Source organism: Gossypium hirsutum, chromosome A12 (genome assembly GCF_007990345.1).
Source record: "Gossypium hirsutum isolate 1008001.06 chromosome A12, Gossypium_hirsutum_v2.1, whole genome shotgun sequence".
Classification (NCBI taxonomy): domain Eukaryota; kingdom Viridiplantae; phylum Streptophyta; class Magnoliopsida; order Malvales; family Malvaceae; genus Gossypium; species Gossypium hirsutum.
Genome location: NC_053435.1, coordinates 51063148 through 51075265, shown reverse-complemented (window position 1 = coordinate 51075265; position 12118 = coordinate 51063148). Strand labels below are relative to the sequence as shown.

At 34.1% G+C, this 12118-nt stretch overlaps 1 protein-coding gene across 36 annotated transcripts; it reads left to right on the top strand.

The window, feature by feature from the left end:
* LOC107934729 (uncharacterized) lies at nucleotides 1–5795 on the top strand. Of its 36 annotated transcripts, none has more exons than XR_005906708.1 (8): nucleotides 1–361; nucleotides 504–737; nucleotides 1033–1392; nucleotides 2379–2566; nucleotides 2663–3081; nucleotides 3586–3672; nucleotides 4708–4794; nucleotides 5473–5788. XR_005906708.1 is itself a non-coding variant. In XM_041084259.1 (4 exons), exons 2-4 carry the CDS (start codon nucleotides 1335–1337, stop codon nucleotides 2846–2848), a joined length of 432 nt encoding a protein of 143 aa, XP_040940193.1. In that variant the 5' UTR covers nucleotides 48–737; nucleotides 1033–1334; the 3' UTR covers nucleotides 2849–3591. The 36 variants fall into 36 exon arrangements, 4 of the variants coding, with proteins under 4 accessions (XP_040940193.1, XP_016722726.1, XP_016722731.1 ...); XR_005906707.1 differs by having other exon boundaries at nucleotides 2376–2566; nucleotides 5473–5786; XR_005906704.1 differs by adding an exon at nucleotides 2015–2084 and having other exon boundaries at nucleotides 17–361; nucleotides 2376–3081; nucleotides 5473–5790.
* The last annotated feature ends 6323 nt before the right edge of the window (nucleotides 5796–12118 follow it).

Below are 12118 nucleotides of genomic sequence, written 5' to 3'. Positions count from 1 at the left end.
GCAAAACCAGAAAACTCGACCCAGATATACCGGCCTAAACCAAAAACCAAATACATGAACAAAAAGGAAAATCTAGAAAATAAAAGTCATCGACCATAATACCCAATCAAATCTATTCCTTTCACCCGTCCCAACAAATAATCATTTCCCTTTCCCCAATGATTCTAGAACTTAGAGAGGAAACTAATCTGAAACCCTATTTTCACCAAAGTTCATCCTTATCCCCTTGTCTCATACGCTTTAACTCTTGCCTCAGTCCTGTTCCTTTTCCCATTTCACTTCTAATGCTCGCTTTGCATATGCAAGAACTCTGCCCACTAGATAAATCGATTCACTTCTCTTTAACGTTTCTATTGCAATGGTATGTGATAATCCATTCGCCGCTTATATGGTATATTTGAAACTGATACTCCGAAAACTGCCTTTTAACTACTTTATATTGTGAATGTATACCCCTATAACCAATTTATCTCGATATTTTGACTTACATTTCTTCATTGTAGTTAATGAATTCCCTTCCAAAATAACCTCTTCCCAACCTATTTCTATGCCCATTTCCAACGCCTGATGGCATGCAATGGCTTTGGCGGTGAAAGCATACAATACTCTACTATGGGTCTTTGAGCGAGATAATAGAACTTGCCCCTTAGCATTCCTTGCGACAACTCCTGAGGCCGACCGAAAGTTTCGACCGTTTTAAGCTCCATCAAAGTTAATCTTCACGGTAGATCCAGAAGGTTTGCCCCATTCCCCCCACCGTATTTGCTCTTGGATAAGTCCATTTCTCTGTTTATGTTATCTCAATAAGATAGTTTTCGATAAAACTAGCAATCTCCTTACTTGTTTTAATTTTCCATTCATGTACCCTGGTATTTCTATCGCCCTAGATAGCCCAAAGCACACAATAGAAAAGACGCTTTTGAGTGGCCGAGCATCCACCAAAAACCCAAGTCAGCCACTAATTAAAACCCATATCTGCTGAGCCTAAAATACGAGTTAACTGTAATTCTGACCATACTTCTATGGACACAGGTTATGCATGAAACACGTGGTATACTGTTTCGGCCTCTACACCACACCGGGGACAGCATACTTATTAATGAGCTTCTTATGTTTCATGTTAACAAAAGTAGGTAGATATTCCAAGAGATCCTCCATATTGTAATCTTAATTTTCCCTGGAAGGTTTAGGCCCCATAGCTGTTTATAAAATTCCTTAGTACTGGTCTGTAAAGCATAAACAGTAGGAACCATGGGAAAGTTCTATAATAGTTTATAAGTGCTATATACCGAAAACTCCCCAGATGGCTCACCACTCCACACCATCAGATCGTCATGTGCCTCATGTGCCAGCAAAATTTGAAGGATTCTAAAAGTGTCCACCATCACAAAGGTATTAAAGATTAATTCTTCTTTCTATATTATTTGATTAGCATCAATCAGATCAACAATCATAGAATTTTGCATGCTATTATCATAATTGACTAATCTATAATTAGCAGCCCCAAGAACCTAAGCATCATCATTAATTGAAATTTTAAGACCTGAACCCACCCTCCAACATAATCCTTCTTGTAATACACCATTCGCAGCCCAAATGCTTTTCCAAGTATAAGATGGTAAATTATCTGAACGTACATCAATAAAATCTAACCTTGAAAAATACTTCGCTTTAAGAACATGAGATAATAATGAATCTGGATAGTTTATAAGCCTCCAACCTTGCTTAGCTAACAAAGCAATATTGAACTTCCCCATACTTCTACATCTCATTCTCCATTTTTTCTTTGGCCTATACATTTGACTCTGTTAGATATGTGAATGTGTTAGGCAGGTTGTTAGTTAGGTATCAAGATTGGTATATTGTTATGGGTTAGTTAGCAAAAGTTAGCCTATCTTCCTCATGTATATAAACCTCACCTCTGTACTGATACAAACAAATTATGAATACAAAACTATTTGAGTCATTTTTTTTCAATCTTTTCAATTTTATTGAGTTACTAATATGGTATCAGTCGCCTGAGTTATGGAGGTCGTTCTGCTGCTGATCCATGGACAATTTCACCAATTCCACTGCTGACCATGGTAGTCTTGCGTTTTCCAACTCTTGTTTGATTCAAACTTTTCCTTGTTACGATACGGTAAAGTTGGATGAGGGGAACTTTGTGCAATGGCAATAGCGTGTTTGTTTAATAATCGAAGGTTATGAACTATTAGGGTATTTAAAAGGGACATTACCTATTCCTCCGCAATTCATTTCTTCTCCAGATGGAATTCTAAATCCAAATCCTGATGCGTCTTTGTTTGTTTAGCAAGATAAACTTTTTATTTCTTGGCTCATTTCTACAATTAGTCCTTTATTATCTTATTTTACAGCAGCAAAATTGAGGTGTGACATTTGGAGTACAAAGAATCGTCTCTTTGCCGCTGCTACTAGAGCCAAGGTGTCACGTATCACACATGAGTTACACTCTATCAAAAAAAGGATGCTGTCCATTAAAGAGTATATGGCGAAGATACAAAATACTTGCACCTTGCTTGAAGCATCCGGATCAGTAGTTCCAGAAGTAGAGAATGTCAAAATTATTCTTGCTAGACTCTCATCGGAGTTTGACATGGTTCTTACTGTGGCTTCTTTTTCGTCTGATTCTATTTTTTTACAGAAGCTTGTCGATGTACTTATGGAACTTGAGAGCCGCCAGGCTCGTGCGGCGACCAATGCATCCTTCCACACGCATCTGGTGGAGGCTGCCTCATTGACACCGGTGGTAGAGCCCATGTGTGGTGGTTGTCCACTATCTTCTGGTCGTGGGCGAGGGTTCCGACCTCGGCTTCAATGTCAGATCTGATGGACATGTGATGCAAAAGTGCTATTATTGATTTGATCGTGATTATGATGGCTTGTCCACTTCGACCATGACGCCGACCCCATTTGGATAGGTGGCTACGGATCGTGTGACAATGTGGTTGGCGCACCTAGCTGGTATTCGTCAACGGGTGGTGGTCCAGGACTATCTCGAGTCTGTCGATGGTGCATCCGTTCGCATCTATTTGGGATAGGAGGCTGCCAAATTTTGCTATGGTAAATCAGCCATCTGCTAGGGTTCCTAGTTTTTTTAATGGTTATGATATTATTGCAGGTCAAGGGAGACAATCTGTTAGGCCGAATGCCGGAGCAAGCCCGTATTTTGGCGCAAATATGCCATCTGCCATGGGTCTACATTATTGGCCTTCCTCTCTTGGGCTTGTTGGTGCTCATAAACCGCCCACCTCATCTCATGGTGTTGGACCATATAGTAGGCTGGCACCTATGGATTTGATTCTTGGCCAATCTTCTAGGCCGAATGCCAATTTTGTTGGGCTTGAAAATGCTAGTAATTTTTTGGCACAAAATCATGGGTCCAATGTGCCTTGCACTAAATGAAAGTGTGTGTTCATGACGTTGATGCCTCGCCATGTGTTGTGTTGCCTCATTTCCCTAATTGTCATGCATCTTATTATTTGACCACCTCTAGGTCCAATTCCAATACTACTTAATATGGGTTAAATTTTGATAATGAAAACTCGTATATTCCTATGCTTGTAGGGACCACATCTTGGTGTCCTGACTTTGGGGATACACATCATGTATGTTGGTAGGCTACCACTTTACACGAGTCCATCCCATACTCAGGTACATCTCCTCTCTTTATAGGTGATGAGACTCCTACAAAAATATCATCTGTTGGGAATTTTAGTTTACCTACAACAAGTAAGATGCTCCATCTATGTAACAGCCCGATTTAGGGCCTAGCCGGAATATTGATCTCGGGACCACAAATCTGGATTTGAATAAAGTATTTTATCATTATTTTGGAGTATGGCATGTTCATATTAGTGTATGAAAATTTTGGTGAGTTAATTTTGACGTTTGTGAGCCCAATTGCGAAAAAAGACTAAATTGCATAAAATGCAAAAGTCCTAAGTTGATAGCTAAAAGTGTCAAATAGCTAGAGAACCTAAATTGGAGGTATTTAAAAGACAATTAGACCCTATAGAGATAGCTTGGTCAGCCATAGGAGACAAATTCATGAGAAAGTCAAAATTAGGTGAGTTTTGGTCACCAATTTTGACTAGTTTTAATATTTAAAATAAAACAAAGGCCATATCCTCTTTATTTTTCTTCTTCACCGATTTTTACCAGCCATATGAGGGTTTTGAAGCTTGAAATTTGCAGCAACTTATCATCTCTAGAAGTAAGTTATTTTCATACCCTTTGTTGAAGATTTTTACATTTCTAGACCCCTAGAAGCATGAGCTTTCAAATGAAGGTACTGTTTTGCAAAATGGTTGAAAGTATAGGGTTTTTCCATGAGAGCACTTAGGGTATTTTTTGAAATTTTATGAAAGAATATGAAGCTTAGTGGTGTGATAAACAACTTTTATGAAAGGATTTTCATGAAGATACCTAAAAAGGACTAGTTTGCATAAGTTGTAAAGTAGATGATAAATGTATAATATAGTGGGAATTTGGAGTTGCTATAAGAGTAAAAAGGGTTCAGCTAGGCTTAAGATGCAAAGAAATTCGATAAAAATCAAATTTCAAGTCTAGGGGTAAAATGGTCATTTTGTCAAGGTTTAGGGGCAAAATGGTCATTTTACCAAAGAAGTGAATTTTCAATTGCCTAATTTTATTTAGTGATTAAATAAGTGTATTTTTCTATTATAGATCAAGAAATACCGAATCCGAACCTAGACCAAGGGAAAGCTAAGCAAATCGACTAAATCGACTAGTTGCCACATTTTGTAATCCGAGGTAAGTTGTATGTAAATAATAAAACTACATTGATAATATATGTGTTTAAATTATATCAAAATTATTATAGCATAAATTGCTTGACTTGTGGAAATGCGAAAATGTGATGAGAATAGAGATAGTAGAGTTCCCGTTTGAACCTAGGAAATAAATCGAATATTCATGCCATGACATATGGGTTATTGTGAGCTAGTGTAAGACATGTCTGGGACGTGCATCGGCCACATTATGAGAGCCAATGTAAGACCATATATGGGACATGGCATCGGCATCGAGACAAGTGCTAGTGTAAGACATGTTTAGGACATGCATCGGCCTCGAGACATAAACCAGTGTAAGACTATGTTTGGGACATGGCATCGGTGCCTTACCCCACGTTTGAGGCTATGGAATATTCGATAGCATTCTAAACGGTTCAACAGTGAAAGTTCTGATTTCTAACTAATGTGGAAAGTATAACCGTGTTGTGAGTGATATAGGTACCTATTTGGCATGTATAAAATGTGAGCCACATTATATGCTATATGATGTGTACTGAATATTGATGAGTAAGTTTTGATTATGCCTACTTGTGTATTATGATACTTGTTGATGAATGGCAAAGTATTGTTGTATAATTATTTATATGCAACTTACTAAGCTTTATACTTACTCCCTTTCCTTTCCTTTTTCTTATAGTGCTGCCTATCTAGCTTAATGATCAACGGAAGTTAGAGATATCGATCACACTATCAATCGAAGCATTCGGTATAGTTTGATTTAAATTTTTGAATATGGCATGTATAGGGAACTAGACTTGTGTTTTGTGTTGGTTTGGGATAAATTGTAACACCCCTTACTCGAGACCGTCGCTGGAGTCGAGCACGAGGCGTTACTAGACTTATCTTACTTGTTCGGGGCATAATTTTTTTTTAAAATTAATTCGCTCACATTCATCCAATAAATCCATAAAAAGGGCCTTTGAGGCCCTAAAACGTGCAATTGGAACAGTTCCAGACCAAACCGAGAACATTAAAAATTTTCCAATTACTTCAACAAATCAAAACAATTTATTTCACTATTCATAATAAAACTGTCCATCTGCATAACAGTTATTAAATTAATTATAACTCAAGTTACGAAACTCAAAATTTAAATCCATAAATTTTTTCTGAGACTAGACTCATATATTTTCTTATCTTAATTTTTCCAAAATTTTTAGTTTGGCCAATTAGTACAGTTTATTCATTAAAGGTTCACTTGTTTCGCAGTTCAGCGGACCTGACCTCTCTTCACTAAAAATCAATTATCTCATTATACAGAATTTGGATAATGTTTTTGTTTGTTTCTAATGAAAATATACTTATTAAGTAATCTAGAAATATAAACTATGACTTATAATTCTTTTTTAAAATTTCTAGTGATTTTCCAAATTAGGAACAGGGGATCACGAAGTCACTCTAAACCAGTCTTACAAAAATTTAAATATCTCAGAATATAGACTTCCTTTTCTTGCTCTGTTTCTTTTTTATGGAAATAGAATCAATAATATTTAATTCTATATCCAATTAACCATTTAATTCCATTTATACAATTTTTAGTGATTTTTCAAATCCAAGTCACTGCTGCTGTTTCCTAACTGTTCCATGGCCAACTCTTACTCCTTCATAATTTCTTTGCATCAAACCTCATTTAGGCATATATAATACCAAAACATGTTCTTATTTAGCTATATCATAAGCTAATCATTACCAAGTATTCACATGACATTTTTTAATCATATCATAAGGACATACACACAAAATAGCCAAGTATCTATACATGCCATAACTTAAAGTATTTCTAGTCACAAAATACCGAGATAGCTCATTGATAGTGTGAGGCGATCTCTAACGTCCTTATGATTTTCTGAGTTGGCTTTGCGATACTATAAAAAGGAGAGAAAAGAAAGGGAGTAAGCATAAAGCTTAGTAAGTTTGCATGTAATAAATAAAAACATTCTAAATGAATTATCAAGATAACCTGAACCTTTCGAACATGGACTTATCTTACCTTCCCTTTGGTACTCTTTAAATTTTTCGTTGAACCACTTGGAATACTAAGGATATACGGATACCGTTCCTTTTTAAACTTACTATTGCCATGTCTTGACATGGTCTTACGTGGTATACTTGCCTTATGAACTCACTATTGCCATGCCTTGGCATGGTCTTACATGGGATATTTGCCTTATCGTAGTTTATCAATGCCATGTATTGACATGGTCTTACATGATTTCCTTGCATTGTAAAACTTACCAATTCCTTGGTATGGTCTTACTTGGTATCCTTAAACCCTAATGTCATGACATTTGTATCCTACACATTCCTAAGGTTCAACTGGGACTTTTAAGTATCATTTCTCCGTAAATTCTTACTTGAATCATCAAGGAATAAATTTAAAAAATAAATATATAGATGCTGAAAAATAACATCATTAATTAGAAATAATAAAACATTGCATTTATTTACCGCAAACTTACCTCAATACAAAATATGATCAAATATTTTAATTTAGTCTTCAACATTTTTCTTTCTTTAGTCTAACCCTGAATTTCATTCTTCTTGATCTATAATAGCATATTTAACTTATTTAATATTCACATTTATCAAAACAGTCCCTAACTCTAACTTTGGAAAAATTATGATTTTGACCCTAAACTTTTGCACATTTACACTTTTTCCCCAAGGCTTGGAAATGAAACTTTATCCCTAATTCTTATGTTTTATGACATGTTGACCATTTATTTACCTACGTCAATATCAAATTCCCACTCTAACATGTACTTATGACCATTAGGTATTTTTACCGATTATGTCGTTGTACTCGTTTTCGCTTAAAATCGCTTAGCTCAAGTCGTTTAACATAATTTCAAGCATCATATTCTATCATAAAACATCAAAATAAACACATTTCACTAATGGGTATTTTTCCAAATATGAACTCTAGGTTAAATTATTGCTAGAATAAGCTAAATCAAGTTACCGAGACTTCAAAAATGTAAAGAAAAAATGGGGCTTGGAATCACTTACTATGAAGCTTGGAAGCTTGACAAAACCCTAGTTATGAAGAACCCTTGAAATTTCGGCCTAATGAAGAAGATGGGCACATTTTGTCATCTTTTTCCCTTTTTTAATCTTTTAATTACCAAATGACTAAAATACCTTTCATTAAAACTTTAGTTATTTTTATCTATGTATGTCCATTTTTGTCCATGAAAATCTAATGGTCTAATTACCATTTAAGGACCTCTACTGTAATATCTCAAAAATTTTTACAGTAAGATATTATCTTTGATATAGTAAAATAAGGAAATAAAATGATAAAAAGGAGAAATTTTGAGTTATGTCAACCTTGGGAATTATATTATGATATATTAATTCAGGAAATGACTAAATTGTGAAAGTGAGAAAATTTTTGTTGCTCAAGAGTAAATACTCAAAGTTTGAGGGGTTAAAGTGTAAATATGGAAATTTTAAAGGACCAGTAGTGCAAATATTTTAAGGATGGAATGATCTAGAAACGAAGGAAAATGGATGAACTAGGACCAAATTGAATAGGTAAAGAATTATGAGAGACTAAATTGTAATTTTACCAAATTAAGTGATGACTCAAGGATGAAATTTTAAAGATTATAAAAGGCAAAAATGGTCAATTAAAAGGAGAGAGAAATCTAGAAGGCAATGATGATGTTGGTGATATTTTAGATTAACTAATTAGTTAATAAATATTTTGAATTGATTTTTTAATGATATTTTATTATTTTATTATTATTTTATTTAGTATAAATATATATGTGTGGAGAGAAAGATGAAACACACACACCAACCATCATTTTCTTCCATGCACCCCACATTAGAAAGAAGAGAAGAAAGAAACTTTTTTTTTTACAATTTAGTCCTTTCAACAAAAATTCACCATTTTCACCTAGAAATTAAAAGAATTTATATGGTTACCAAGAGATAAAAATAATAAGAAGATTATAGGGAGCTAGAATATCAAGTTAGATTCAAGAAATAGAAGTTGAAGGAGAGAGAAAATCAAGTTAAAGATTGAAATCAATGGAATAAGGTAAGAACATCAAGATTTCAATATAATTTTAAGTTTGATATTATTGAAAAAGCATGGAATTGATGTTAATGTAGAGTCTTCTTTTATATGGTCTTATGTTCTTGATATGTTTGAGAAATAGTGTAGAGAAAGAAAATAAGGGTGTTATGAACATGGTAAATAAACATATTGCACTAAAATAGTTTTGGTTAGCAGTAGTATGCTAAATTTGAAAAGTCACCATATATTGCAGAAATCAAATTTTAAATTAAATCTTATTGAGTCTAGTTTCTTATAGAAGAAATGGTGTAAGCAATGGAATTTTGAATTATGAGAAATAATAAATTTTGTGAGACAAGGTTAGAGTGACTTTGGGTTCCGCTGTTCTAACTTTGGAAAATCATAAAAAAATGGAGAAAAATAATTACGATCTTAAATTTATAAAATCCTTAATGAGTCTATTTTCAAGAGAAACAAACGGGAACATCATCCAAATCTTGTACGAGGAGATAATTAATTCTTAGCGAAGAAGGCTTGGAACTGTCAAACAGCAGAACAGGGATAAATTTAAAGAATAAACTGTACTTATTGGCTAAACCAAAAATTTTTAAAATTTTATGGTAAGAAGATATATGAGTTTAGTTTCAGGGAAAATTAGTGGATCTTAATTTGGAGTTCTGTATCTTAAGATAAAAATAATTTAGTGACTATGACACGGATGGACAGCTTTCAATATACATATAGTAAATAGTCAAATTATAGATAATGTTACTTATAAGCATGTTATATACATTAAGGATGTGGAATGGAGAGGAGGAGGAGGAAAATATATATGAATATTTAGCTAGCATGGCTAATTTGCATGTTTTAGGCTCAGGGACTAAACTGAATGAAAATAAAATTTTATGGGAAATTTTGTAAAAATGTTAGAAATGACCAAATTGCATGAATTGGATTATTTTATTATTTAAATTACAAAATTGAATGAAATTATTAATTTAGACTAAGATCGGGTGAAATCATGTTTTAGCGATTAAATTGAAAAGTGTTGAAATTATGGAAAATTCTGATATTTCATAGAATTCATGGGCTGTTATCAATATGTTTGAGAATAATTAGGCTTGAAACAAGGATTAAATTACCATAATTTTATTTTTCTGAGCCTAAAGATAAAATCGTCATTAATTAAAAGCTTAAGGGTAAAATGGTAAATTTGCCTAAGAGTACTAATTTATCGTATCAGAATATGAAATGAATGAGAATTATGATCAAAGTCATTTATAAAGACACGGACGGCTCAAATACGATACTTGAACGTGGAAAAGAAAATGTTATCAGATTAGTGAAATTATAAGTACGAACAAGCAACGAGGTAAATTTGTGTAACTTGAATTATATTTTTATATGCTTGAAATGTATGTTATTGATGTGAATATGATTTGAATGTTCATTGTATGAAAATTGATGAAACATTAATATATTCGATAAAAAGAGGAAGAAATCCCGGTTGAATGAAAGGAAAATTTGATGGATCATTGAAAAGGGAATTGACAGTACAAAGGATCTAGCCCGGATGGGTGATCCTAATGATATAGCCCTCACGAAGAATATGTGTGAGTTTGGATTTAGCCTGGACTGGTAATCCAGACAAAGCTTTATAGAGTATTTGTCATTGCAGGGGATTTAGCCTGGATTGGTAATCCCGACAATACTTTTTGAGCATATGTTACAGGGCATTTAGCCTGGACTGGTAATCCTGTTGTAAGAAATGAGGTTCGCGGGAGTGTGCTCTCTCACAGGGGATTTAGCTTGGACTGGTAATCTTACTGTAAGAATTGAGGTTCGTGGGAGTGTGCTCTCTGAAATGGAAATGTACTCACATGAATATGAATTGTCAGACCCAAAATGGTACACTAAAGTGTACCTCTGAAAATCCATCGAAATTTCGAGAAATTCAACGGGATAAATATAGAAAATGGTAAGAACTTGAAATCAAGAAATAAAACTTGAAATACATAGAAATGATAATTATTTGGTATATTGAAATATGATATGGAAAATACATGTATGTGAAACTTGCCAGACAATTATGCATATTCAAGATTATGGACTGCTATTGGAATAAATATACACTAAACTCATGATAATGATGGTACATGTATTATTATCATAATGAATTGAAAGATATATATATTTATGAAGAAACAGCAAGAAAATGATATGTATCATGATATGTAAATATGAGACTATCTTTGATACGTTGATACAAGGAGAATTATGTATATTATGACAAGTTGTGACAGCCCAAAATTGACCCTAGTCGGGAAGTGGTTTCGGGACCACAAAACCGAGTCATAAAAATAATTGATTTCCATATTCTATGCTTATTATGTGTGTACATGAGTATGTGGAAGTTTCATTCTCCAATTTTGCCAATTGCATGAGAAATTATTAAATAGGGATTGATATGAGACATGGTGAAAATATGATAGGCTAATTTAAAATGGTTTATTAATGCATGTTGTGAAAATGATGGGTTTGCATGTCAAATTACCCAAAATTTGAGCTAGTGGTTGGCCATGCTATGGGTGGAAACATGTTGGGAACATGTTGGCCTAGTGAGGTATGTAGGAAAAAAATAAAATAAGGGGCATGGGCATAAAATAATGAAAAGGAGTATGATGAATACAAAAAAAAATGTGTGTAGTTGTTTCCCCCCATTGCCGTGAGCTAAAGAAAAGAAAGGAGAAAATTTTTTGTTCATCCTTTCTCATCTTCATTTAGCCGAAACTAGAAAGAAAAAAACAAAGAAAAAAAAATGCTCATCCTTTGGTTCATCCTTGGCCAAAAATTTTAAGGAGGAAGGAAGAAGAAAGGTTGAAGAGGTTTGGCCATGCATGTAGCTAGGCTAAGGTATGTTTGATGATGTTCCATGAGATGCATGCATGTTTTAGTTGTTAGCTTGAGTTCTACCTAGCCCATGGTCTAAATCTTGCTATGTGATGGAAATGACACTCGGCCATGGATGCATCATTCTTGGTTGATGTTTGATGTTGTGGTGATGAGGCATGAGGATGAGTTAAGATTCGGCCTAGGTGGAGTTTGTGTTAATGCCATTGCATGCTAAATATGAAGCTTGTTAATGATGCATGTGATGGTGGCTTGATGATTCTTGAACCTCCTTTTTAGCATTTTTGAGTGAGCACATATGTGCATTGGTTGCTAAATGGAGAAGAATCGGCTAGCAAGTTGTGTG